The sequence below is a fragment of the Callospermophilus lateralis genome, chromosome 4 (assembly GCF_048772815.1).
Source record: "Callospermophilus lateralis isolate mCalLat2 chromosome 4, mCalLat2.hap1, whole genome shotgun sequence".
NCBI classification, from domain to species: Eukaryota; Metazoa; Chordata; class Mammalia; order Rodentia; family Sciuridae; genus Callospermophilus; species Callospermophilus lateralis.
The window spans coordinates 166,870,199-166,897,949 of NC_135308.1; the positions used below are offsets into that span (position 1 = coordinate 166,870,199).

The 27,751-nt window shown below is 53.4% G+C and overlaps 1 protein-coding gene across 9 annotated transcripts in view; it reads left to right on the top strand.

Annotated features, from left to right (window-relative positions):
• Positions 1-1,139: 1,139 nt before the first annotated feature.
• Positions 1,140-27,751, top strand: part of Shank3 (SH3 and multiple ankyrin repeat domains 3) — a 58,651-nt gene continuing 32,039 nt past the window's right edge. For 6 of the 9 annotated variants that reach the window (XM_076855569.2, XM_076855571.2, XM_076855572.2 and 3 more), the window contains exons 1-14: positions 1,140-1,220; positions 1,594-1,654; positions 2,379-2,995; positions 3,319-3,522; positions 4,522-4,593; positions 6,225-6,333; positions 6,408-6,559; positions 6,652-6,819; positions 6,908-7,024; positions 7,498-7,575; positions 8,448-8,514; positions 21,210-21,483; positions 24,173-24,366; positions 25,237-25,350. In XM_076855569.2, the coding sequence (XP_076711684.2) occupies positions 2,720-2,995; positions 3,319-3,522; positions 4,522-4,593; positions 6,225-6,333; positions 6,408-6,559; positions 6,652-6,819; positions 6,908-7,024; positions 7,498-7,575; positions 8,448-8,514; positions 21,210-21,483; positions 24,173-24,366; positions 25,237-25,350 (1,825 nt within the window). In that variant the 5' untranslated portion in view covers positions 1,140-1,220; positions 1,594-1,654; positions 2,379-2,719. Of the gene's footprint in view, positions 1,304-1,593; positions 1,655-2,378; positions 2,996-3,318; positions 3,523-4,521; positions 4,594-6,224; positions 6,334-6,407; positions 6,560-6,651; positions 6,820-6,907; positions 7,025-7,497; positions 7,576-8,447; positions 8,515-21,209; positions 21,484-24,172; positions 24,367-25,236; positions 25,351-27,751 lie in introns of all 9 variants that reach the window. The other 3 variants (XM_076855567.2, XM_076855566.2, XM_077109364.1) reach the window with 3 other exon arrangements.

Here is a 27,751-nt window from a genome sequence, read left to right on the forward strand (position 1 = left end):
CTTTGCCCGGGAGTGCTTTGCCCCCAAATCCCATGAAGCCTGCTGTGTCTGACAGTTTGGTGGACAGTTTGGTGGGGAAGAAGTAGGGATGGCAAAAATCATGGTCTTCCAGGAACTTTGGTCCTGATGGAAAAGTGGGGCAAGCAGAAGGGCCTAGTATCTGGTGTGGGGTTAGGTGGAGTGGCAGGGGAGCTGGGGTAGGGCAGGCCAAGGATGGCCTGGCTGGGAGGGGCGGGCTGTTCAGGGGGCTTGTCGGGAGGAGCCTGGGATTACTCTCCACAAAACCAGGGCAAAGACACCCAACCAGCTTTCTCCTTCAGAACCTTCAGGAAGACATCTGGTGTGCAGGACCCAGGCATTATTAGTTCTGCCATCTGCCAGGTGGCAGGGGAACTGGAGGACCACGGAGGTCTGCTATTCATTCATTATGCACCAGGCGCTGTGTAGGACACATGCTGTGTGTCACCCTGGGCAGTGTGAGGGCCAGCTGAGGCGACCACGGGGCTGCAGGCTACCAGGCGTTGAAGCTGCGACATGCCCTCCCCACAGGCTCACACAGCAGCAGCTGCAGTTCTAGGGAGCTGGCAGGAGAGGCTGCAAGGCCCCCCTGAGATCCAGTCTGGGCAGGTGGTCCAAAGGCTCTGGCTAGGGGGCTGTGGGTCCATCCAGGTCCATCCTGCAGATTTGCAGGGAGCCAAGGAACAGCCAGGAGGCTCTAGACTGCTCTGCTGATGGTGGAGAAGCCTTCTCCTCTTCCAGTCCTACTGCTAGTAGACTCACATCCGTCACAGCTGGCTGCACCCAGGGTGCTGAAAGGCTGGGTCAAGGGCTAGGGTAAATGTGTGTGTGTGTGGGGGGCCTGGGCCAAGGGGGAGGGAAAAGAGACAGGGCAGGAAGGCGGTGGAGACGCCAGGCGTGGACAGCCCCAGTTTCCTCTCCTGAGGTCAGCCGCAGGAAACCCAGCCCTCCAGCTTCCCAAGGTGCTTCCTGCAGATAAGGGAGACTCCTGGGCCCTTCCTGCTCCCTGCGCCCAGCCCCCTCCTCCCATCCTGTCTCCACACCAGGGGATCCTCAACTGCACCCCTCAGGCCACACCCAGGGCCTTGGGAGGGGCCTGCTAGGGCTCCACTTCCCTGTCAGGGAGGGTCCAGGCTGGAGGGCAGGCAGAGCCACAGAGGCGCTGGAGGCTCAGCTCGCCGGGTCGCTGGTGTCCTGGGGAGGTAGAGATTGTTCCTCAAAGGGTAGCGGAGCAGGAGCAGGGAGCCAGGGGCCCCGGGAAGAGACCCCTCCTCTGGCGGGGTTGGTGAGAAACCCCTGCATGAGTCAGTCAGTGCGTTTTGAAGGGGCAAGGGGAGTTAGGTGGATCTGTGGAGAATGGGGGCTTCTTTTGGGGTTTTCAATCACTATTCTGTGTGGTGTCAGGGTCTTTCTCAGATGGCCCAGGTGGCCACGAAGAGGGATAGGGAGGTTTTTTGTGTTGGGCAGTCCCAAGGTTATTCCTGGGAGCTCCAGAGTAACCAGTTTTGTGAGGGATCGAGGGTTGCCAGAGGAGAAAGTGGGGGAGGCTGGTGCTTAGGGGCTGTTTTCCACCAGAGGCCGAGGGCTTCCAGCCAGGCTGTTCCTGAAGGTGATCCAGTGGGTGCGGCGTCAAGGGGTGAGTGGATCACTGCGGAGTCGGGGGCCTATATTTTTTTGGGGGGCGTCGGTGCACGTATGCCAGGCAGGAATGGTCTCCGGGACCCAGGGCTGCCCGGTCCTCGGTCCTCGGGGATGCGCGAAGCGCTGGGGCCCTGGGCATTTCCGCGGCTGTGCTGTGCGAGGCCGGGGCTGGCACGCGCCACGCGGGCGGCGCCTGAGCTAGTTTCCTCGCTGCGCTCCCCTCCTCCGCCCACTCGGCCCTCCTCCCGCGTTGCCACGACAACGCGCGAAACTAAAATTCACTTCCCCGTCGCAGGTGGAGACTAGTGGCGCCCCCTCCCCTAAGCCCTCCTTGCAGGTCGCGTCCCCATCCTCCCGTCGCTAAGGTGACGGGGAAGGGGCGCTTGGCGACGGAGGGGGCGGCCCCAGAAGGGGACCTGGGGGCCACAGTGAAGTCCCAAACTCCGCCGCGGGGTGCCGCGGGACCCCGCTGGGCGCGGTCCGAAGGCTGATGCGGGGGATGCGGGGGGTTCTCCCCGCGGGGCCGACTAGAGCCTACCCCGCGTGGGGCGCGCTACCAGTCGACCCCATCGCTGGGGCAGGGTTGACCCCCCCAGTCCCCTCGGGGCCGGGAGTGGGGGTCGGCAGAGTGCAGAGAGGTCGCCATCCCGGAGGAATAATTCTCCTTGTTTCTTCCCCTGCCTGGCCGGTGGTCCTGCCCCGACGCGGCCCCCACCCAGCTCCAAGACCCTCTGCCGTCCCTCGCCCGGTGGTCCGCGACGCTCGCCCGCAGCGGAAGCGCGGCGTGGCCCTCGCCGCTCAGTCATTCCCCCGCGAGGGCTAGGGCGCCTACATCCCGGAGCGGCCCCTGGCCCCCGCCCCACGTGCGGACCCCCGCCCTCCTAGCCGACTGCCCCAGCGCGCGCGGGACCCGGAGAGAACCCCGGCGCTGGGTCCGGGGCCTCCCGCCCCCGCCGCCGGCGCAGCCCCCTCGCCACCCCCGCCTCGCTCCCGGCTCAGGCCCCCTCCCCCCGCCGCCCCCGCCCCCGGGGAAGGCAGGCGCCGAGCGGAGCCGGGGCCGATGCAGCTGAGCCGCGCCGCCGCCGCCGCCGCTGCCGCGGAGCTCCCGGAGCCGCTGTCCCCTGAGCCGGCCCCGGCCCCGGCCCCCCCCGGCCCCCTCCCGCGCAGCGCGGCCGGCGGGGCTCCGGCGGGGGGCCAGGGGGGGCCGGGGCGCCGCGCGGAGTCCCCGTGCGCCCGTCTCCCGGCCGTGGGTAGCCCCGGCGCCGGCGCGGGGATGGACGGCCCCGGGGCCAGCGCTGTGGTCGTGCGCGTCGGCATCCCGGACCTGCAGCAGACGGTGAGCCCCCAGACCCTGTCGCGCCCCTAGTGGCTCGATCGCCATGCCCCCGCCGGGCGCGCCCAGCGCCCAGGACCCCCGGCCGCGGCTACTCACCCCTCCCCCGCCGCCTCCACCGGACCCTCCCCATCTCTGGGTGGGGGCGGGGCCCGGGGAAGCCCAACCCCGGGGCGGGGCCTCGGCCGCAGTGCGCGGAGGCGCGGGTTTCGGCTCCGCTCCGAGCCTCCGGCTCCCTCCAGCGGGGCGCGGCGCGCAGCGCGCGGCGCCCTGCGCGGGACCGGCCGGGCGGGTGGGTCCCGGCTCACGATCCCGCTCCGCCGCAGAAGTGTCTGCGCCTGGACCCGACCGCACCCGTGTGGGCCGCCAAGCAGCGCGTGCTCTGCGCCCTCAACCACAGCCTGCAGGACGCGCTCAACTACGGGCTCTTCCAGCCGCCCTCCAGGGGCCGTGCCGGCAAGTTCCTGGATGAGGAACGGCTCCTGCAAGAGTACCCTCCCAACCTGGACACGCCCCTGCCCTACCTGGAGGTGTCGAGCGGGCCCGGGGCGGGGGTCGGGGAGGCGGTTAGGGTGCGACCCCCAGCGCCGTGGCAGGAGTGGCGAAGGGCACAGCAGTGAGAAACGCGGGGAATGAGTTGGAATGGTAGCAGTGCGCTGTAAGGGGTGTGTGCAGTGGGCAGTGGGCAGTGTGAGCAGCTTCGTGCGGGGTAAGCAGTGTTGCAGTGTGGACAGTGTATGTGGTGCGTGCAGCAAGCCTTGTGTGGAGTACACAGTGAGCAGTGTGCAGCACATGCAGTCAGCGCGCGTGGTGTGAGCAGTTTGAACAGCATGTGCAGTGAGCATCCAGTATGTAGTGAGTGCCCCGGGGGCTGGGGGGTGTGAACACCGTTATCTGTGTGCAGTTTGTTCCCTGCCCCCCACTGCGAGGTCTTCTGAAGTGGACCTGAGTGTACTCTGCTCAGTCATGACGTAAAGGTGCCCTTCTAGGAGGGGGGCGGGTACAGAGACTGAGTCATGATAGTGAAGTCTTGTAGTTTGGGGAAGGGGGAGGGTGATAACCTCAATGGGCACTGAATTAAGAGGGTAGCTGAGGTCAAGGTTGACCTGACTTTCATGGTGACATAGGGAAGTCGTAGAGGGGTTAGAAAGGGGATATCTAGGAAGGTAAGACTGGTAGCCGATGTTGGGAGAGGAGTGGGATTTCCCAGGGAATACTGGGGATGAGAATGAGGCAGGGTAGGAGCCTGCCACTTAAGATGGCCAGGTACTTGCCTTCCATGGTGCCACATGCCACGTTCAGTGTGCTGGGTAGGTGACAGCTGTCAGCTGTGCGTCCACCATGGTAGTGTGTGCCTGGGCCTTTCATGGCTGTTAAGTGGCAGTGCCCTTGACAGATGTGTGTAGGAGGGCTCTGTGATAGTGAGCACTGTGTGTGTGTGTGTGTGTGTGTGTGAGTGCAGATGATGGTGGTCGCCACTTTCTTCACTGGGGTGGTACCTTTTCTCCACCTTTTCTTTATCTGAACAGTTTCGATACAAGCGGCGTGTTTATGCCCAGAACCTCATTGATGACAAGCAGTTTGCAAAGCTGCACACAAAGGTAAAGATCTCTCTATGGGAAGGGACCCCATGGCCACTGTCCCCACCTCTAGCTTAGGGCTGACCCACTGATCCCCCCTCCCCTCCCCCCAAGGCCCATTCTGTGGTCAGAGGTCCAGATGTGGGTTTTGGAGCTACTGGAAGGCTGGGTACAGATTCCAGGACCATGGCCAGAGAGGGCTAGTCCTGTCTTGGCTCCAGTCAGATCAGACTCTTGTTATCCCCTGGCCTAGTGGGTGGAGTGTCCTGTGAGAGGCAAAGCAGACAAGCATCTGATGTGCTGATTGTCGGGGACAAGAGGCCCAGTGCGTATTACCACCCGGTGCTGAGAAGCGTTGTGCTTAGGCATCTCAAGGATGCTCTCCCTAGAGGGACTCTCGTTACTCTATTTCATGTGAGCAGACTGCATGGCAGAGGGGTCAAGTCACCTACTTGTGACTGTGCTGGGCCCAGATCTGTCTGACTCTGCCCTGTTCCTGGCTCATGCGTGAGGCGTCTGTATTGTTGGGTGCCACCTCCAGGGGGTCCTGATCTTATGAAATTTGGGGGCATTGCACTACTTCCTCTGAATGTACTGGGGGAAAGATGGGTGTCTTGGCCTCCCCCAGGGGCAGATTCCTTGACCCCTTACCCCAGCTCTGTGGCCTAGTGTGTGTTTGTTTGCTGGACACTTGCTAGTTGGACCTGGACCCGAGGTTGGGTCCCTGTGCCTTATGACTCCATTCATGACCCCAGATTTTCAGGCTTCTGACCCAGGCATTTCTGCTGTCCAGGGCAGGTGGTGGTCAGTGGCTCTGGCTCTGTGGCTAGGCAGGCATCATGTAAGAAGATCCTACTTTCCTCCATTGCTCCTTTGTGATTCTGTCACTTAGGCCACTGCCCCATATTGGCTTTCTCCTGACTTCTTCTGCTCTGGGGTCCTGCTGGCCTTGTACTCCCCCTTCCAGCCCTGGGGCTGGCTGAGGTCTGTCCCCGGAGCCTTTGCACAGACCCTTCCCTGGGCTGGAGTAGCTTTCCTCCAGTTTTATCGCCCCAACCCATGGCAGTGTCCCTAGCTGCCCCCTCCTGCCCCTGCTGCATGCTGAGTGTTCAGAGGCCCTGGGCCTTTTGTGTGGTGTTCCTGCCATGTGGGCTCACGAGGCTTTGTTGAGCGAACTGACTCAGGACTGGGAAAATGAATAAAAGGTGGCCCCCAGGGCCAGCCAGGGGGTGAGCTGGTCAGCAAGGACTGGAGAAGAAGTCTTGGGAATGATGAGCATTTGGGTTGCCATAGGGCTAGCTCAGGGCTCTTCTAGTCTGGTCTTGTTGGGGCACAGGAGCCAGGAGTCAGAGCCGGGACAGTGACTGAGGTTGGGGATGTGAACTTGCCTGGGCATGGCTATGGCAAGGCTGGCTGAGCTGATTGCCGTGGGAGGGTTTGGGTATCAGGACTCAGGGCAGGGCTTTGAGTGGCACCGTGGGCTCAGCCAAGCTGGAATCGTAGCTGAGGCATGGTGTAGGGCTGAGGGTGGACAAGCTGGGTGACAGGTCAGACTGCTGGGGGTGGTGCATCTGGTGGCCTGAGGCTTACTGGAGAAAATGTGGGGTTGGGGGTCAGATGGCTGTGGTCATCTGAGACAGTTGGTATTCCAGGCAAACCTGAAGAAATTCATGGACTATGTCCAGCTGCACAGCACAGACAAGGTGGCCCGTCTTCTGGACAAGGGGCTAGACCCCAATTTCCATGATCCTGATTCAGGAGGTAAGAGGCAGAGCAGGGAGGGAATGCCTTTTGAGTGGCTAAGACCCTAACTTTCATCTGTCCCTTGAACCCAGAGTGCCCTCTGAGTCTTGCGGCCCAGTTAGACAATGCCACGGACCTGCTGAAGGTGCTGAGGAATGGTGGTGCTCACCTGGACTTCCGCACTCGAGATGGGCTAACTGCCGTGCACTGTGCCACCCGGCAGCGGAATGCAGGGGCATTGACGGTCAGTGGAGGGCCATGGGTGGAGGAGCACATGGCCTGGTGGGGCTGGAGGAAGCCAGGCCTGGCATGAACATGGAGCTGCCTCACTCTCAGACCCTGCTGGACCTGGGTGCTTCACCTGACTACAAGGATAGCCGCGGCCTGACACCCCTGTACCACAGTGCACTGGGTGGCGGTGATGCCCTCTGCTGTGAGCTGCTTCTCCACGACCATGCGCAGCTGGGGACCACTGACGAGAATGGCTGGCAGGAGATCCACCAGGTGGGCAGAGAGTGTGCTGCAGGGCCTGGCTGTGTGTGGGTGGGGCCCAGCCTCTGTCCGGCCTCTGCAGTACTTCCCTCCTCTCTAGGCCTGTCGCTTTGGGCACGTGCAGCACCTGGAGCACCTGCTATTCTACGGAGCCAACATGGGTGCCCAGAATGCCTCGGGAAACACAGCACTGCATATCTGTGCTCTCTACAACCAGGTGTGACCATACATGGTGTTCTATATGTGTGCACTGCCTGTTGGAGTGCCTCAAAGCACGCCTGTGTGCACACGTACACATACATGTGCATGCTGGCACACAGGTGGCTCTGTGTCCCAGGCTGTGTGCCATCCCACATGTGTCCTGTGTCCTGCAGTGAGTTGTGGTTACAGGATGGCCTTAGGGGCCTTCCTGTACAGTCTGTCTCCTGAATACAGATGTGTCATGTGTGTGTACATGTAGGCCCACGAGGCCATCCTGGTGTTCGCTGGGCACATCCAGACCCTCTGGGCTGGTGGGCCCTTCCCAGGCATACCTACCTGGGGTTGGGGGTCAGATGGCTGTGTGCAGAGAACATGTAGATGTGAGTGCCCTGTCCTACACAACTGTAGGTGCACCTCTGCGTGTGCCTCTCGCTGCACCTGGTCTGGTCCCTCCAGCCGTGCAGTGTGACCCCTGCTGCCTCCTGACAGGAGAGCTGTGCTCGTGTCCTGCTCTTCCGAGGAGCCAACAAGGATGTTCGCAATTACAACAGCCAGACGGCCTTCCAGGTGGGTGTGGTTCCTGGGAGTGAACGGGGGCAGCCTGTCTCTGTATGCTTTGGTTTTTCCAAACTTTGGTTCTCTGGAAGGCAACAGGGGAGAATCCACTTTCTGGATTGCTTTGGGAGGAGGTGAGCAGGATGGGCCCGTGGTGGGATGTGTTGGATGTCCAGGCAGAGAGGAAGGTTGGGGGGCTCAGGCAGTGGGAGGGGCAGACAAGAAGAGAACAGTGTGGGCCTGATCCCTGAGGGCCGGGCAGGGATGCAGAGACCAGACCCCCAAGGGCACCACCCTGGCTCCTGACTTCCCCAGTGATGCCTCTGAGTTCTTTGGCCAGGCAGCCTGGAATATGTCACAGGGGCTGATGGGCCACGGGGAGAGCGTGGGACACAGACCTCTGTGAGACCTGTGGTTGTGTGGTCAAGGAGGATAGAGGCAGTGGTGCAGGGGTTGGGGCCCATCTGGAAGTAGATACGTCAGGGCCTATCAGGTGACTGGGTGACTGGCCCATCAGGGGTATAGTCAGGGAAGATGAGGGCTGCAGGTGGGCAGCTGGGGTGCCTGGCCGACCCAGGAATGATGGTTGTGTGGAGGGGCAGAGTAGACGTTCTGGGAGTATGTCCCTGTGTGCCTGGGACCGTCTCCTGGCTGGGAAGTCTCTTGGTCCTGGGCAGACTGGGTGGTGGGTCACTAGTTTCAGGGTCTGTGTGTAGTACCCTGTAAGTGCTGTCTACAGCTAGCTGTGTCCCAGTTGCACTGCAGTGTGGTAACTAGAGAAGGAGACTGTGCATAGCAGCCTAGGGGCTTCTGGGAGCAGCATGAGGTCGGTGCCCCTAGACCTCCTCGCCACTCCGCGTGTCTTGACCTCCCCTTTCTCCCAGGTGGCCATCATTGCCGGGAACTTTGAGCTTGCAGAGGTTATCAAGACTCACAAAGACTCAGATGTCGGTGAGTTCTGCCCACCCATGGGCCCTGTGTGGATTTGTGTGGGAATTAAAGGGCAGTAGTGGGTATTCAGGTGGCATGTCAAGGCCCCCATCTGTAAGCCCAGGTCCTGCCCCAGAAAGGGCCTGTGTTGATAAACAGATGTTTCAGTCAGGGTCAAGAGCATGGTGGGCCAGGCTAGCACTGGGCTCAGGGTTGAACTTAGGGTCAGGGTCAAGAGCATGGTGGGCCAGGCTACACTGGGCTCAGGGTTGAACTTAGGGTCAGGGTCAAGAGCATGGTGGGCCAGGCTACACTGGGCTCTGGGTTGAACTTAGGGTCAGGCTCTGTGTTTTCTTCTTAGGTCCTAGGAAGGGCCACCTGGGGGCACAGGGCTGTGGATCCCATTGCAGCCTAGAAAGTGAATGTCTTCGGAAGACCATAGCTTTTAGTTGGCAGAGATCTCCAGTGATGAGGGTGAAGACAGAGGAGGTCAGGGCAGGCCCCTCCAGTCAGGCTCTACGCACCTGGTGGCCTGTGTGTCGGGGGATGATTTGCTTGTGAGTGACTCATGGACCTTGGAGGAAGACCAGGATCTGCACATGCAGCCTGGCCCAGGCAGGTAGGAGGAAGGGCCAGAACATACTCTTGCACCTTTGGGAATGTGTGCCAGGCCGGCCATCTTGTGCAGGGTGGAGGGGGCTGGACTTGCAGCAGCCCTTGAGCCTCCCTCCAGGAGAGTGCTGGCCACACCCTCTAGCTGCCTGGGTGGGGTGGGCTTTTGTGTCTGTGGCTCTTTCTGGAGCATGGGCCCCAGGCTCCCCTTCCTGCCCTGGATGTCTGTTTTGCTGTTGCTGTGGTGAGAATCTCAGTATAGTAGGGGCTGGGGTTGGACTTTGGACAAGGGTTGAGATTAAGGTTAATTTTGTGTTTAGGGTCCCTTCCTCTGTGGAATTTCCCCTGAATCACTCCTCTCCACAAAGTCCCTGGAGCCCCAGAGGGTGAGGGCCATGAGGACAGTGGGCACTGTCCTCCACTGTCCTCCACTGTAGAGGCAGCTGTGTGGAGCCCAAAGGTCCTGGGTCCAGGTTCTGCCTGGGAGAGAACTGTGGGGAAGTCTGGGATTTGAACCAGTGCCAGGACAGGCTGCAGGTGCACTAGAGGTGGCCTCTGGCCCGTGTCCCTTGGGCCTCTCTTCTGCTGTGGTATCTGATGGGAAAGCTGTGAAGGCCTGGTGCCTCACTTTCTCTCAAGTCACGTGAGGTCTTCACCACTATTCCAGTCCCTCTCCACTCTGGCCTCCTGCAGCTCAGCTCTGGGAGGTAGGTGGCCTCTAGCTAGTCGGTTGGAGGGAGGGGGCTTGTCTGTGGTCCAGGTTGAGAGGCAAGAAGACCCTGCCATCCTCCTGGGTGTCGGGGTCACCAGTGTGGAGGCTTGATGCTGTCTGACCCAGGTGTGCTGGCTTGGTGCCGGTGAGACCCACTGTCTCTGTGCTGCAGAGTTATTTTTCAGTTTTCGGTGGACACACATCTTTATTTATTTTCTGTGGTGCTGAGGACCGAACCCAGTGCCCCACACATGCCAGGCAAGCGCTCCACCACTTGAGCCACACCCCCAGCCCTGGCCACACACCCTTGACACACCATTGTCCTTTGTGCAGGTGGGGGCATTCACGAGGTTTATCCTGAGCCCCTATCTCAAGTGGCTGTCAACAACCCCCTAAAGGATGATTATTGGGCCTTTTGTTTGTTTGTTTTTTAAATAAAGAAGGAGACTAAGGCCCAGGGGGATTTGTGGCAGGGCCTGAATGTAAACTTGGGAATTTAGGGTCTGTTCTTCTTACCCGTTCCCATCTGCACACAGCTGCTCAGGGACACTCCCTGAATTGCCCCTAGGAGTCCCCCTGTCCTACCATGCCACCCCCAGCTAATGACTTCCCACGTAGAATTTTAAAAATGACCTCCCTGTTTTTGTTCAGCCACTTGTTTATGAGTGATTGACCAAAACCTGGTAGTAAGTGCCACCGTGGCACATAGGAGAAGCTGGAGGGGATCTGCCCACCCATCTTGCTCCGTATTCCTCAGTGACAGTATCACCTGGTGACTCCAGGGAACCGTGTCATCCTCCAGAGGCGGGACACCTCTGCCCACAGGGTGGCCTTCTCAGGTCTGCACTCCTTGCTCGTGTGTCACGTGTGTTCTCGGGGCCTTGTGGGCCATGGTGCATTTGATGGGTGCCCTGGAGCGGCACGTACTGTACAGTGACCACACTGCACACCGTCCAGTGTAGGTTCTGACCCAGCTGGCCTCGGTGGCACTGAGGTTCTGCCCTGAGCCAACTCTAGGTGCAGCAGTGTTGTGGGTCCCGCAGCCACACTGTGTGATGGGCATGGACCTGGCTAGAAAGAGAATGCCCAGCAAGCATGTCCAGCCCGTAGCCCTCATCGTTTTTTTTTTTTTTAAATGGAAGTGAAATATACATACTGTAAAAATTTGATTGAATAGTTCTGTGGCCTTTCTTATATCCACAATGTTGTGCAACCAATTATTTTGAACCTCAAAACATTTTTATCTTCCATAACTACCACAGATGTGCTAAGCAGTCATTCTGCAATGCCCTCTCCCCAGCCTGTTGGCATACACACACTTTCTGTCTCTGTTTATTTACCTTTTTTGCTCTTTCATGTAACCAGAATTGTGCAGGGTGACTCTGTGTTTGGCCTCTTTAACTCAACATGTGTTTGACCTTCCTCTATCTTGTAGGGTGTTTCACTGCTTTGTTACTTTTTATGGCTGAATAATATTCCATTGTTTTATGATCCATTCATCCTTTGGTGGATATGTAGGTTGTTTCTACCTTCCTCCTGCCACTGCCCCTGGCTTGGTACTGGGGATTGAACCCAGGGGTGCTCTACCCCTGGGCTATATCCCCAGCCTTTATTTTTATTTAATTTTAAATTTTTTGAATTTTTTGGTGATACTGGGGCTTGAACCCAGGGCTGCAAGCTCTCTGTCAGGAGTCACTTTCTTGATAATGTCTTTTGATGTCAAAATTTTAACTTTATAAGATCTAGTGTATCTCTGTATTTTTGACTTAGGGGTCTCCCTGAGTTTCCCAGGCTGGTCTTAAACTCTGGGCTCAAGTGATCCTCCTGTCTCAGCCTCCCAAGTAGTTGGGACTACAGACACATACAACGGTACCTGGCTAGTTTTTCTTTTATCACTCATGCTTTTGATGTCATATTTAATAATCGACTGCCACATTTAAGGTCATTTAAGCACATCTCAGTTTTAAAGAGTTCATTGGCATGTTCTGCAGTCAGGAATGGGGAGAATCCCAGAAGCAAAATAGAGCAACTGTGCTCAGCTGGAACTTGGTTGGTGGATTCTGATTGGACCTGTTTCTAGTTTCTAGTTTCAGTTTACCGTTTGCAGTGGGCTTTGGTGTGTTCATGTAGGAATTTACAGTGCCAGAGCCACCCCCATCTAATGACTTCCCACTTAGAATTTTAAAAAATGACCTCCCTGTGTTTGTTCAGTCACTTGTTTATGAGTGATTGACCAAAACCTGGCAGTAAGTGCCACCGTTGCAGCTGGTGGTTGCTGTGGCATGTGCAAGGTTGCTGAACAAAAGTCCTCTGTTGTTCGTCTCAGTTTCCTTGTTCTAAACACACTGTGAGGCAGCCTGGCGTCCTGTTGATGTCTGCACACATTCAGGCCTTGACAGGAGGTAGTGTGCTGCAGACACTCCAGGCTGGCTGTCAGAGGGTGACACCAGAGATCAGATGCTCCCTGGCCAAGGGCCCCCAATCAAGCTAAATAGTTTTTCTTTGGAGCAAAAGACAAGCAAAATCGATGATTATAGCAAGCCATAAATTCAGCCTGAATCCAGAGGGAGTCAGCCAATGAGTTTCCAGACTCGGACTCAAAGAAAGCGTGTTTCCTGGCTTGCAGTTAGAGCGTCTTGGTCATGGCATTGGGCATCTTGCTGAGCTCCCCAGTGGCCCACACTCAGGGGTGGTGCCATTCAGGGGTGGGAAGAACCCTGGAATTGCATCCAGGTATCCATCTGCAGCTTGTGAGGTTTCAGGAACAGGGCAGTTCTTGTTAGTGTTGCCAAGTAGGAAAAGTGGGAGAAAATTAGATTGGAGGAATCCAGAAGAATTCAAGATCCAGTCCATCCACAGGTAGATAACAAAATTTGAAAACAATGAACTGGGGCTACAGCCTAATAACAGGTGTACTGTGGTTTTCCACCAAGGCATAATTTTTGTCTCTGTAGTTGTCCTAGTTTCTGCCAAGGTAATCAGAGTAAGATTGATTGAATGTGCAGTAATTCAGCCGTGTGAAATCTGGCCAGAGTTTATGTAAAGGCAGCACAGATGGTAGTTGACCACGTAGGCCCTCTACATTTGTTTAGTTGGTACTTTTTATAAGGAACCTTAGATTGGACTTTTAAAAACTTTGAAAGCTAGAAGTCAAATTAAGGCAAATCAGATGTTACCTACAGTGCTTGTAGAGTTAGGAGAATTCTGTCTCCCAAGGTCTCCAAAACATCTTGAGGTTTGGGGACCTGCTACCAGGTACCAGTTTGTACTTATTGTCAGACTGGGAACCCCGGAAAGGCAGCATCCCTCACACATTCTCCAGTAGCAACATTCCAGTCAGGACCTTGATATTTCCAATTGTACCTTCCCCAAAAGAGAGAGGTTCTTGTTGAACCTGTGAAAATAACTGTTGCCACATAATTAAAATATACATGGTTTGCTTTCCAGATTCTGGAGGATCAGATAGGGAGAAAAATATTTTACTATTACTCATGAAGATGTAATTTACTAAATTGCTACAAGCTATAAATAACTTAAAAGGAAAAAAAATGTTTACTTAAATCTGGAAAATAAACCACTAACCAATAACATTTCAAATAAAGTCATAAAATCATTGTCTTCACCAAGTTTCAGTCCCCATCATTAATTCTTGTTCTGCTTGATCTTGGTCAGCAGTTTATCCAAATTACTGTTTTTATTTAAGAGAGGGGGTCTTGCTGGGCATAGTGTAATCCCAGCAGCTCGGGAGGCTGTAATCTCTGCAGCTCGGGAGGCTGAGGCAGGAGGGTTGCAAGTTCAAAGCTGGTCTCAGCAAAAACTAGGCGGTAAACAACTCAGAGAGACCCTGTCTCTAGATAAAATACAGAGTAGTGCTGGCGAGTGGCTCCGTGAGTTTAATCCCTGGCTATTCCCCACAATAAAAAGGGGGGGGTCTTGCTGTGTTGCCCAGACTGGCCCCTCTCTCCCAGGGCTCCTGTGGAGCTGAGGCTGTGGGTATTTGCCGCTGCGTCTGTCCCGAAGTTGCTCCTCTTTCCCTATTCAGAACATATCCTTCTAGTTACCACTGCCTCACTTCCCAGCCACATGCAGCGTTAGCTACTTATATTGATGGGCCCCTTCAACCCTTAGTAGCCTCAGTCTCTAAGGAAGATGAGTAAGGACTATGGAGCATTCAGTGTTGGGGCCATCTCATAACTACACGTTTTCATGTCTTTCATTAACACCTAAATATATTTAGCTTCTCTATTACGTAAAGGCAAGATGCCAGAGCATGCGTGCCCTAAACATGTTCAGCAGTTGAACCCAGGAACACTCGGCCACATCCTCAGCCCTTTTTATTTCTTATTTTTAGACAGAGTTTTACTGAGTTACCTACCCTGGCCTGTACTTTGATCCTCCCGCCTCAGCTCTAGAGTCACAGGGATGACAGGTCTGCAGCATGCACCCAGCTGGCATTTCCCTGTTTTAATGTGGGAATGATTCAACCATTTAATGATTATCAATATTTACTTTAATATTTTAAGTTACCAAAAGAAGATTTTGGAAACTATTTTTTAAGTGGGCATATTCTATAAAATGTTAATTATTTTTGAAAAGTTTATTGGAGAACTTTTTAAAATTCATATTTACCTAACTTTTCTTCTTCTGCGTTGGGGGGTTGCTGGGAATCAGACGTAAGGCATGGCCCAGGCAGGCAAACGCTCTACTACTGAGCTGCACCCCTAGCCCTGATTTACTGTTAACAATTTTGCTTGAATTTCCCATGAAAACTTCAATGAGACACTAAACAAAGCCCAAACTGAAGGCCTTTGGGAAGTGCTATCCCAAAATATGCTGCTTGCGGTCTCTTGGTCACCTGGCCTGGAAGGTGTTTGCAGAGAGCAGGGAGGGGAGGGGCTTTTTTGGATGATGCTCCCAGGAACCCAGTGTCTTCTGTCTGCTCCTTGTACCATCATCCTGTTCTGCTTTATTTCTGTGGACAAATAAGGCAAGATTAAAAAATGTCACAGAAGCCGAGAAATTTAAAAGTTAAACATGGTCTTCCCTTCTTTTTTTTCCTTCTGTGACTGTCTTGTATCAAGCACTTCATTTTCACTGTATGTTTTGCTTTTAGGTTAATTTATGGTTCATGGTCTTAAATATCTAGCAGAGACCATACAAGTCTGTCTGACCAGCAGCCCAGGAAAACTGACATTGTCAAAATATTCATATTCGTGTTTTACTCACAATTTAAAAACCAGCTTTATGTACCAGAGATCTACCTAAATTTTGTGAACTTAGGAGGGAAAAACCCAAAACACATTTGGGCAGTTTCTCTGTTTCTGAGAGTTTCAGGAATCATTCATATGCATGCTCATTTGTCCTGAAGCCAATTTAAATAAAACTTTCTTGAAGGATTTGTCAGTTGTTTTAGTAGTACCATATGAAAGATCATACAAACAGACACATGAAACAGGCTGGAGTGTAGCTCAGTGTAGAGAGCTTGCCCAGTAAGAACTAGGGTGGATCTCCAGTACACACACACACACACACACACACACAGAAAAAAAAAAAAAGAAGAAGAAGAAGAAAGAAAAAAAAGGAGAAGTTTTTGAGGGCTGATTGGAATCCCCATGGCCTGTGGTCTGTAGTAGATTCGTCTTTTGTCTGTAGGTCTGGTGGATCAGTCATTCTAGGAACGGCTTTCCATGGTCATCTGTGGGTTTCAGGCTTTTTTTTTTTTTTTTTTTTGCCACGTGTGGACCCCATGTGTGTTACTGTGGCCCCCAGCATCACCTCAGGGTGACAGGCACCTCAGGTCCCGTCACTGTGTGCTTGGTCACACGAGCTCAGGGCAGATCCCTGCTGGTGTGGCTCTGAGCTTGAGATTGTGACCACAGCACAGGGGTCAGAAAGCGACTGAGGGCCTGACTTTTATAAACACTGACCCAGTCCTCTTCTCTTCCTTTGGGGTGGACTGTAGACCAGGGAAGAGTCGACAGTCATGAACAGGCAGAGGTCAGGGAGGAAGACAGGTCAGACACCTCTGCGTATCAGTCCAAATGGAGTTTCTGAGGCTTTCGATGTCCCTGCCTCTCTTCCTGTGCCCTGATAGACAAGTGATCTTGCTGAGGTCAGACAAACTCTACTGTGTACCCAACTTCTACATCATTCAGTAATATTCTCCATTTCTCTAGAAAGTTCAGGCTTCCAGACAGAGTCCCAGACTCCCTGGAATAAATAAGCTAGCAATTCCCTGTCTTTCTGGGACCTTTCGTACCAAGGTGTCTCACCAAAGCCAGTCAGCACCTGTCTGGTCTCTGCTGTGACTTTGGAACCCAGTGCAGATCAAGAATCGCTCAGACGGACTCTCATCAGTGGCGGAGCCAGAGACTGTGCTTTGCTTCCTGCCCTGTTAAACGTGTCACTTTGAATGCAAGGTCTGATAAAAGAAAACTGAAGCACATTTAGATTTTAAAAATTTTAAAATTTTTATTTTGAAAAACATGGGTATCCTGCCCTCATGAACAGCATGGAGGTAGTGCTCTTCCAGGAGGGGCACGGGAAGGACACTCGAGAGCAGTTATGGAAGCAGGACAGAGGGACTGTGCTCAGCTGGACCTTGGTTGTGGTTTCTGATTGGACCTGTTTCTAGGTTCCGTTTCCTGTTTGCAGTGGGCTTTGGTGTGTTCATTAGGGAGCTACAGTGTCAGAGCCACCCCATCTAATGGCTTCCCAGTGAGAACTTTTTTCTGCCATTCTGTTTTTTTTCTAAGAGTGTCATGGGTTTAGCTCTGATGTTTAGGCATTGATTTATTTTAAGTCAATGTTTGTATGTGGTGTGAGGTAGAAATCTGTCTTCATTTTTTTGCATATGGATATACAATTGTCTGGCACTGTTTATTGAAAGGACTCTCATTCTTATCCCATTGAATGATCTTGGCATTCTTTTAAAATCGTGTGGCCATCGATATGTGGGTTCATTTCTGGGTTCTCAGTTGTATCCCATTGGGTCTATGTGTCTGGTTTTTTTTGGGGGGTACTTCTCTACCACTGAATCACAGTCCTTTTAATTTTAAAAGAATTTATTTAAATTTTTATTATTAATATTTTTTAGGTGTAGATGGACACCATAGCTTTATTTTATGTATTTATTTTATGTGGTGCTGAGGATCAAACCCAGTGCCTCACAAGTGCTAGGCAAGTGTTCTAATACTGAGCTACACCACCAGTCCCCTTTTAATTTTTAAATTTTTATTATTTTGTGATGCTGAGAATCAAACCCAGGGCCTCACTCAGGCCAGATAGCTGTTCTACCACTGAGCTACATCCCTAGCACCCGCCTCCCCCCCTTTTTTTTTTGATTTTGAGACAGGGTCTCCCTAAGTTGCTTAGCACTTCATTGAGTTACCCAGGCTGGCCTTGAATTTATGATTCTCCTGCCTCAGCCTCCCAAATTGCTGGGATTACAGTTGTGCACCATCACGCCTGGCCTACATGTTTCTTCTTATGCCAGTATTCACATGATTTTGATTGCTCTAGCTTTGGTAAGTTTTAAAATTAGGATGTTTCAAATCTAGAGATTTCCTTCAACTTTGTTCTTCTTTTTTGATACTGTTCACATTGTAACTCTGTGAAAGTTTTATAATTGGGAGGTTTCAAATTAGGTTTCCTTCAATTTTGTTCATCTTTTTTGATAGTGTTTTGTTTAATCAGGGCCCCTTGCAATTCTTTGTGGATTTGAAGATTTTTATTCTATTTCTGCAAAAATAACTTTGATAGGCTTGCATTGGATCTGTGATCATTCTGTTAGGACCGATATCTTTTTAACAATATTCTAATTAATGACATGAGATTTCCTCCCATTTTTTTAGGTCTTCTTTAAGAAATGTTTTGTCATGTTTGGTTTACAAATCTTTTACTTTCTTAGCTAAATCATTCTTGGGTATTTTATTTTTTGGATGCTATTACAAATGGAGTTATCTTAATTCTCTTTTGGATTGCTCACTGCTTGTGTATAGAAACAGGTGATTTTTGTACATTTTGTACCCTAGAACTTTGCTCACTTTGTTTATTTGCTTTGGTAGCTTTCTTGGTGATTCTTGGGATTTTCTATGTTTAGGATCATGCCATCTGCAAATACAGGTAAATTTAACTCTTCATTCCCAATTTGGATGCCTTTCATTTGTTTTCTTTTTGCCCCCTTTCTATACCTTGTTTTTCTTCTAATTGCTCCCTTAAAGTTTCCACTACAGTGCTGAATAGTGTTAATAAAAGTGGGCTTCCTCACTAGGCTCCTGATCCTAAGGAAAGCTTTTGACCTTCTTTCCTGAGTGGGATGTTAGCTGTGGGTTCCTTGCAAGTGTGTCTTGCCATGTTGAGGATGTCTCCCTCTAGTCTTACTGTCTGGTCCTCTGTGTCGGTGGAAACAGTCATAAGGTTTCCCCCTCTGTTCTTATTGATGTCATGTATCACATTAATTTCAGTGGTCTCTAGATATATTTCTTTCTTTCTCTTTGTTTTAGTGCTGGGGATTGAACCCAGGGGTGCTCCATCACTGAGATGCATCTCCAGCCTTTTTAAAATTTCATTCTGAGGCTTTTAAAATTTTTATTTTGAAAATATTCTTATTTGTTAGAGGCAGCTTGCCTGGGACGTGGCCGCTCGATGGTGGCTTAGTTAGAGAGTGGCTGAGCGTGGCAACTTAGGAACTTGGGAACCTCCTGGCTCGCCTCTCCCATCACTGGGATTGTAGGCATGTGCCACTGTGCCTGGCTGGTTTTTTTCTTTGTCATGTCTTTATCTGGACTTGGCAATACCTGTCCCAAAGGATGAGTTGGGAAATGTCACCCTTGTTCTCTGTTTTGGAAGCCTGAGGAGGGTTGTTGCTGACTCTTCGGATGTTGGCAGGGCCCACAGTGGGCCACAGATGCTGGACTTCTCTTCCTGGGAAGGTTTGTGATTTCTGAATTGCAAACTTTGGCTGTTACAGGTCTGCTTAGATTTTCAGTTTCTTCTTGGTCTGTTTTGTTGATTTGTTTTCATCTGGGAATTTGTTCATCTTATCTAGCTTATCGGATTTTTGGGGTGTTAGTCAGCTTTTCATCTCTGTGACCGAAGTATCTGACAAGAGCAGCTCTGAGAAGGAGAAGTGTTTTGGGCTCATGATTTCAGACGTTCAATTCAGATCCGCTGACTCCATTTCTCTGGATGTGAAGTGAGGCAGAAAGACCATCAAGAGGAAGGACATGGTGGAGGAAAGCTTCTCAGCTTACGGCAGCCAGGAAGCAGAGAGGAAAGGCCCCAGTGAGAGAGGAGCCAGAGACAAAACCTAATACCCAAGGACACCCCCCAGGGACCTACTTCCTTTAGCCAAGCCTGGTTACACCCAGTAGTTCAGTCAAGTTATCAATCCATCCAATAGACGTAGGTATTGATCCGGTTTCAGCTCTCGTAATCCAATTATTTCACCTTTGAAAATTCTTCATTGTCTATGGCATGAGCTTTTTGGGGGACACCTTATATCCAAACTGTAACAGTTAGTAGGCAATTACTCATAGCATTATCTTGTAGTCTAATGCTACAAATATTTCTGGTTTTAGCTGATTTTGTCCATCTTCTCTCTTTTTTAGTCAGTCTAGTGGAAGTTTTGCCAGTTTTGTTGATACTTACAAAGACAATTTTTCATTTCGTTAATTCTCTGTTAGTTTTCTATTTTGACTGTCTCTGCTCTGATCTTATTATTTCCGTTTCTCTAGTAGCATTCCTTCCTTTTGCTAGGTTGGTTCTTTTTCTGGTTCCTTAAGGTATACCATTAAGTCATTAATTTAAGACTTTCCTCTTCCTTTTTGGTCCTAGAGATTGAATCCAGGTCTTTGCCCATGCTGTACCCACAGCCCCATGCCTTTTTAAATGTAGATGTTTATAGCTATAAATTTACCTTTCAGTGTTGCTTTGTGGCATATTATCACTTTTGTTATGCTGAATTTTTGTTTTTGTCTCAAAATCAATTCTAATTTTCCTTTTAATTTCTTTTTTGATGTGGTTGTTAAAGTGTATGGTATTTAAATTGGGCATGATGGTGCACACCTGTAATTCCAGCTGCTTGGGAGGCTGAGGTGGGAAGATCTAAGTTTGAGGCAACTTAAACCCTGTGTCAGCTGGATTAACTCATCAATCTCTGTCTTTCTGTCTCTCTCTCTCTCTCTCTCTCTCTCTCTCACACACACACACACACACACACACACACATTCACACACACACAGGTGTGGCATTTAATTCTCATATACAGATTTTCCAGTTTTCTTCTATTCTTTATTTTTAGCTTCATTCGATTGTGCTTGAAGAAGATACTTTGATTTTAGTCTTTAAAATGTATTGAGATAGACTCGCTTTGCTGTCCCACGTGTGGTCTATGTTGCTCCGTGTGCACTTGAGAAGAATTCTCTAGTGTGCTCTCTGCTGGGTGGGAGTGCCTGCCTGCCCGCTAGGCGGACGACTTAGGTTCCTCTCTTCACTGCTCTTCTCTCCAGGGTTCTGCTCACTATGGAAGCGCAGTGTTGGCACCTATAGTTGCCCTGGTGACTGCCTGTTCCCTCTTTAATCATGCCACTGTTGACTTCTGATAGTTTGGTAGTCTGTTGTTTGGTGCTTATACATTAATAATCATTAATCTTTGTAATTAGTTGAGCCTTTTACCATTGTTTAATGTCCTTTGTCTTGTTACATTTTTAAATTTTAAAGTTGTTTTGTCTGATGTTAATGTAGCCTCCCGGCTCTCTTTTGGTTGCTATTTATGTGAGAAATCTTTTAACTCTTAACCTATTTATGTCTTTGGATCTAAAGTGATTTTCTAAGTATCATATGGTTGTATCACATTTTTTAGCTCATCATCTATTTCTAATAAAGTTTTATCGGAACACAGGTATACCCATTTCTTTATGTGTATTCACACTACTGTGGCAGAATTATAGAGACTATATGGCTTTCAGAGAAGCCTGAGATAGTTACCATCTGTTTTCTTATGGTAATTTGTTGAAACCTGGTCTTTTTCAGTTTACCTGGCTTTAGTTAAATAGTCTCATAGCAGTGGTCTAGCATAGTTGGTCATGGTCAGCCTACTTTGTGTCTACTGAAGCTCATGAAATGAGAAACTGACCGCAGATCTGGGCATACCAAGCCTCATGAGCTGAGAGGATGGCAGCTATGTGTCTCCGAAGCTGGAGGTAGAGGCAGCTTGCCTGGGACGTGGCCTGTCTATGGTGGCTTAGTTACAGAGTGACCAACTGTCACAGTTTGCCTGGGATTGAAGCAGTTCCTAGAACACAGGATTTTAGTTTTAAAACCTGGGCAAACTAGGACAGGCGGTCACCCAGCTGCCTCTTCAGAGTCTCACCTGTGCCCTTCCACCCAGTGCCATTCAGGGAAACCCCCAGCTATGCGAAACGGCGGAGACTGGCTGGCCCCAGCGGCTTGGCATCCCCTCGGCCTCTGCAGCGCTCAGCCAGCGACATCAACCTGAAGGCTGAGGCACAGCCAGCAGCCTCTCCTGGGCCCTCTCTGCGGAGCCTCCCCCACCAACTGCTGCTCCAGCGGCTGCAGGAGGAGAAAGACCGTGATCGTGATGGTGACCAGGAGAATGATGTCGGTGGCCCTTCAGCCAGCAGGGGCGGCCAGAGCAAGATCAGGTAGGAGGGGGCTGGGAGGCCCTGGTGGGGGAGGGTGCCAGCACTGGGCTAGGTGTGGCAGTGGGCACAGGGAGAGGTGGTGCCTGGCCTTGGGGCTTGAGATGAGGACTCTCAGGGCCTTGACAGGCCTCCCTGGACGGAGGAGGGAAGAAGGTGAGGCCCTGTGGGCTGGGCAGGCTGATCTACACTTGTTTCTGGTGCAAGCTGGGGCTTGCTCTAGATAGTGGACAACTGAGAGAATATTCTAGGCAGAGAGGGTGTGGTTAGAAAACTCACTGCAAGGTCAGGGCTGGTCATAAGTGAATGTGGGATGCCTCTTCATGAAGGCTCAGAACCTACAGGTGACAACCAGCCCTGTCTCCATGGTGTTCTGGTATCCCCAGTCCTGTACACCTATAGAACTCTTTACCACCCCCTGTGCGCCAGGACACCCACCGAGAAAGTAGGGAATTTGAGGGTTTTGGAGTCCCCAGGACTTACAGTAGGAGGTGTGGACTGCAGCCTGTTGAAGCAGCAGGCTGCACAGAGGGGCTTGGGGTGCCGTTGCTCTCAGGTTGCACTGTGCTGGGTCCCTCCTTGGTAAGGTGGGTGATCTCATCCAAGGTATTCCCTTTGAAAAGCCTTCCAGGGTGCTGTAGAGGCGTGTCTGCTGTGACCCTGATGCACTGCATGGGCAGCCCCTGCTGGTTGTGGTGCCTGTGCTCCTTGTACCTTGAGAGCAGGAGTTGTCTTTGCTTTCCACTGTTTTCCAAGAGCCAAGCACATAGAAGGTGTTTGAAAACATTGTTGGAGGAAAGTATTATAACAGTGTGTTGTTTTCTGATGGCAGCTAGCTCTTAGAATCCTATCACTTGGTGCACCATTGAACAGAACAGCAAATGTGTCATCTGCATTCACTTCAGTGACTTATTAGACTGTGCCCCTGTGCTGTAGATGGGGGTCCTGATGCCCAGTTTAGTTCAGAAAAGTCATGGGACTAGGAGTTGGCTACCTGTGCCCAGGTATTTGGCAGAGGGCTTGAGGTATAGCAGAAGCTCATGGAAGACTTTCTTTCTGTACTCTTGCCCCTACTCATGCAGCCCCAACTCAGTGTTGACTTCAGTGTCTGTTTGTTTATGCCTAGACTGGCTGGACCCTGAAGGCTGCCTGCCTTGCCCCAAATTGCCATTCTCTCCTGAAGTTTTCACATAACCCCTTGGGCTTCTAAGGGGCAAATGGCCCTGTGGCTGAAAGAACGCATTCAGGATGTTGCCACTTCCCAGAAGGGCTTCTCCTGAGTCTGAGCCCTGTGGCAGCCACAGCTTCCTGCACCTGCTTGTGTGTTCATTCACCCTTTCAGCAGGTGCAAAACAAAGACTTGCCATGTCATGACCCCAGCTTGCTGGCTCTGTAGGATGGCAGGGTTCTTCCCTATAAATATCGGATAGGTGCCTGTGTCACATGTGTTGGGAGCTAACAAGAGGGGCCCCAACTGGGTTTTAGGACATGGACAGCTGGGCCCAATATAAAGAAGCAATTGGGGGGCAGTGACCTAGGTATTGGACTGCTCTGGTGAGTGGACAGGGGTCTGTGGCCCTCAGGAGGGGATCAAGGACGTTTGGTGCACTCAGGAAGGACAGCATCAGGGCAGAGGAAACCTGTGGTCAATGGCCAGAGGGTGGCTTTTGTGTAGTGGTGTGGGGCTCTGAGTCCCCTGGTTGGCTGAGCCTGGCGTGTAGTCCCTGGAAAGCCCAGAAATGTCATCTTCAGGGTCTGGCCCCAGTACAATACAGCTGAACCTAGAAGGGTGAGTTTGGAGGAATTCGGAGCTGAGAGTGGGTAACTTAATCGCCAGCAGAATGGGCAAGATCAGAGTAGTTTAGTTGGTTGCAGAGTGGTGAAGGGCTCAGAGGAAGGAGCGGGAAGGTGCCCACGCGGGAGGCTGGAGCGTAGTAAGTGCTCCAGTCTGGGAGAACTTGCCCTGTTCCGTGCTAGGGAGCTAGGGCAGGCTTTTGAGCAGAGTGGAGGTGGAGGATGGAGACCTCAGGCTCGGTGCCCAGGTCTGAGGAGTGGTCTGGAGAGGGTGGTGAGCATGCAGTAGGCAGGGGCAGCAGGGGCAGGAGTCCAGGACGAGAGGACACAGGCCCGGAGGGAGGGGATTGGGGCATAGGGTGTGAGGAGGCCAGGCTCCCAGACACGCTTGCACCCCTCCCTGTCCTTCTTTTCGGGTGCCCAGAGACCCGCCCAGCCCTCCCCTGCGCCCACCCAGCAGCCCCACTGGCCGCCTCACGTCGCACCCCTGCTGGGTCCGGCGGGGGTCGGCGAGGGCGCGGGCTGGCTGGGCGGGAGTCAGGCGGCCGCCGCCGCCCGCAGAGGGAGGAGCCGGCGGAGGAGGCGGGGCGCGGGGCGGCCGCGGCATGGAGCGAGCCCGGCGCGCCCGGGAGCGCAGCCCCGCGGCCCCGGAGCCCTAAGCGGGCGCGGCTCGTGCGCTGGCGGGAGCGGGCCGGGCGCGGCGGCGCGGCCCATGGAGCGGCCCCGGGCCGGGCCCCCGGCGGGCGGGCGGGCGGCGGGCGGGCGGCGGGCGCTGCGGCGGCGGCTGCGGTGAGGCCGGCGGCGGGGCCGGGCCGTGCGCCATGGAGGCCCCGGGCGCCGGCTTCGCGTGCCCGCTGCCCCCCGGCATCGCGTCCGTCACCTACGTGTTCGTTTACAGCCCAAGCGGGCCCGGCGGCCCCGGCCCTGCGCCCGGTCCGGGCCCGGCGCCCCCCGCGTCCCCCGCGCCGCCGCCCCGGGGCCCGAAGAGGAAACTTTACAGCGCCGTCCCCGGCCGCAAGTTCATCGCGGTGAAGGCGCACAGCCCGCAGGGCGAGGGCGAGATCCCGCTGCACCGCGGCGAGGCCGTGAAGGGTGAGGGGCGCGGGGGGCGGGGCCGGCGTGGCGGGGCCTGGGGTCCGGTGGTGGGGGTGGCCCTGGCCTTGCTGGGTGAGCCCTGCTGGCTTCTTGTGTCCCCGTGAAGGGCTCTGGCCCTTGGACTCCTGTCGTGTGGCTCTGCTTGTCATGGTAGAGCCTCAGCTTGTCAGGGTGCTTCTGTGTCATGATTGGGGCTGATGTCACCAGAACCCTGTGTTTGAAGGACCCTACGATCCCACTACAGAGCTTCCTGGCATGTGTCACTTCCAAGGCTTCTTCCAGGGGAATTCTAGGGATATGGTGGGGCGCTTGCATCCTGGGGGAGACCTGACAGTTGTGGGCGTCTGTGTACTGTGACCGTTTCTGGCATGGAGCTGTTTCTGGGGGTCACCACCGGGCCCCTTCCTCCCGTGCTCTCAGGCGGAAGGCATGGAGCCTAAGGTAGAAGCAGTTGTGAGGGCAGCCCTCCTGGTGCATCATGTGGTTTAGCCCACTTGCCATAGCACAATGACCCTGAGCTCTTGGCTGTGACCTCTGGGTGGGTGTCAGAGCCAGGAGGGTGGAGGGACAGTGGTCATTGGGGACAAGAGCAGGAGTGGCCCCTGCCTCTGCCTTCTGTCCCATCTCGTGTGTCCATCTGTGTGTATCTGTCCCCCACATGCTTGTCCTGTGCCGAGCCCATCTGTTCCTTTCCCTCTTCTGTTGGGTCCCAAAATCTTCCCAGGGAAGAATCTAGGAGGATGTGGGAAGAGAAAGGGAGCCAGGGTGAGGGTCATGGGCAGCACCTCTTCCTGAGGAGGCGGGGAGGCCACTGTCCGCGCTCCATACTGCTCTCACTCACATCCTGTCTGGCTTCTGTCGCTCCAGTGCTCAGCATCGGGGAAGGCGGCTTCTGGGAGGGGACCGTGAAGGGTCGCACAGGCTGGTTCCCAGCTGACTGTGTGGAGGAGGTGCAGATGCGACAGTATGACACACGGCGTGGTGAGTGACCTAGCCCCCAGGCAGTTCCTGAGGACACCGCCCTTCCAGCCTCCCTTGGGTCTCTTGGGCACTAAATCTGGACATTCACAGAGGAAAGACGAGGAGTGCATTCAGACACACCCAAAGTTAGATGGAAACTTGTGCACATAGCACAGACACAGTGTGTACACAATGGGTTATGTGTGCATGCAGCCTGGTGCCATACCGCCACAGAAACACCTGTGATATGCCCACAGGAGGCACACCTCGTGACCGTGCCTCTGTGTGAGTGGTCCCACACCTGACTCCTGTGACTGTGACCACCCCTCCTGCATAGTCCTCACAGAAATACCAGGTGCTAGGAGCTTGCAATTCATGTGTGGCTGGCAGACCAGTAAGGAGGTCAGTGTGAGAAAAGAGGCGTTTTTCCAAAGTGGACAGATTGTCCAAGTGGGCAGAGCAGGAGGCCTGGACTAGCCAAGAGGAAATGAGGCCAGTTGGGCCCCAAGGGGCAGTTGTAGGTACCCTGGGGCTGTGGTGGTCTGAGGGCAGCCAGTGAGGGACGGTCCCTGTCCTCAGCAAGAAGAACAATGTGAAGATGAAGGGTGCAGCTCCTAGAGGTGGAATGGCCTTAGTCCAAGCTTGCTGAATACCTGAGCTTCTAGAAAGGCTCCCTCTGGTCCTCGAGTAGATTCGGTGGCTGGTCCTTTGGAGCTCACTACACGGGCTGGCTGCAGGTCTGGGATCTGACTTTGCAGTGTGCCCTCAGAACCTAGGGACCCATGAACTTACTTCTGGCCCAGAGGACTAATGGGATGAAGGAGCCCCTCCTGAGTGGTTACTAGTAGTTGTGTTCTGTGTCTGGATCTAGGTACTTATTTCCCTCCTTCTGCATGTGAAAGGATTGGGTGTAGGGTTGCTGGGTCCCCTTCCCTGGTGTGAGTGAGTTTTCCAGGGGAGCCCATTCCCCTCTGTGGCCAGTACCTCTGCCCTATGCCCAGCTTGGCAGAGGCCTAGGGAGGCAGGACCTCGGCTGCTGGTCTGTTGCTGGCTAGCCTTTGCTTTCTCATATGGCTGTTCCCTAACTTCCTGAGGTCTTCCTGGGAGACCTTCTGGAGTGTGGAAGGGCCTGGGTCCCTTTTTCTCTGTCTGTGAAGGGTGGGTGTAGTGGGGTCCAGTTGGGAAATGATTTTAGAGATCTGGGCTCTGGTCTGACTGGACAGGAGAGGAGGAAGGGTGGTATCTCTGTGCCCGAGGCAGAGGAGCCAGTCCTATGCTCCCCCAGTATGGGTCACAAAGGTTCTAGTTTGAAAACTGTGGATACAGGTACATTTAGACCTCAGTCTGAAACTTGGGAGGGAGGGAAGTTTGGGCTGGAACCAGAACTCAGGAGCAGGTGTTCACTGGGTGTGCCCCATGCTGCACCTATGCTGGCTTCTCAGAGGCCTGGCCCAGGCATCAAGCAGAGCAGGCAAGCCTGGCAGCCAAGTGGGTGTGCTGTGCCACTGTGGTGGGGCCTGTGGGTGTGGGAGCTCCCGGGGTTGTCTTGAAGAAGCCAGAGAGGGTGTCCATGTGCGTAAGGCCCAGACAGTGCTGTAGAGCCACACATGGTGTCACTTCATGCACCTGAGCAGTTCAGTTTTAGTACTTCATCCGTCAAGTGGGAGACAGCAGTCTCAGGAGGTGGGGCCAGTCTTTCTCACCATTTCTAAGGGAGGCCTCAGCCTGAAGGGTAGGGTCTTTCTGTTACATAGGCAGGCGGCCTTGTGAGGGATGGCAAGGCTGAAGTGCGGAGCCTGAAGCCAGTCATGTGGCTTTGGTAGAGGGAAAGGATGGTGTTGTGGTAGGAGTTGACCAGGCCAGGGCTGCTTGATTGTGCAGGTATTTTAATGTCCGGGTCAAGATCCAAACAGGACAGAGCTGTTAGAAGTTCACAGAGAAGAGAGAGAGCCACAGCGTAGCCAGTGTGGAGACCATGGCTTGAGATCTGAAGGCAGTTGCAGGGCCTCTAGATGGAGCTGCAGATCAGGGTGTGTAACTGGGGAAGGGGTTGTCAGAGGTACTTGGGTAGATGGGAGCTCCTAGGGCTCTGCAGAGGCAGCTTGTAGGAAGTGGGTAGGAGCAGTAGTGGCCTCCCTCTCACCTGAGCTGCATCCCAGTTAGCCACTCTGGGCAGAACCTCCCACTGGGACTCAGGCTTATTTCTGCTAGAGGCCAGAGAGCAGATTAGCAATAGGAACCTGCTTCCTACAGGCTCAGATTAAAAAAAAAAAAATCTGATTCAGGGACCAGAGTGGGGACAGAGAAGGACTTATAGGCCAAGGAGGAGACACTGTGCTGAGGAACACAGGCCTGTCTGGTGTCCAGGGTCAGCATTTGCTCCAGGACCAGAAGACAGGCACTGAGCAGAGATGGGCTTCGT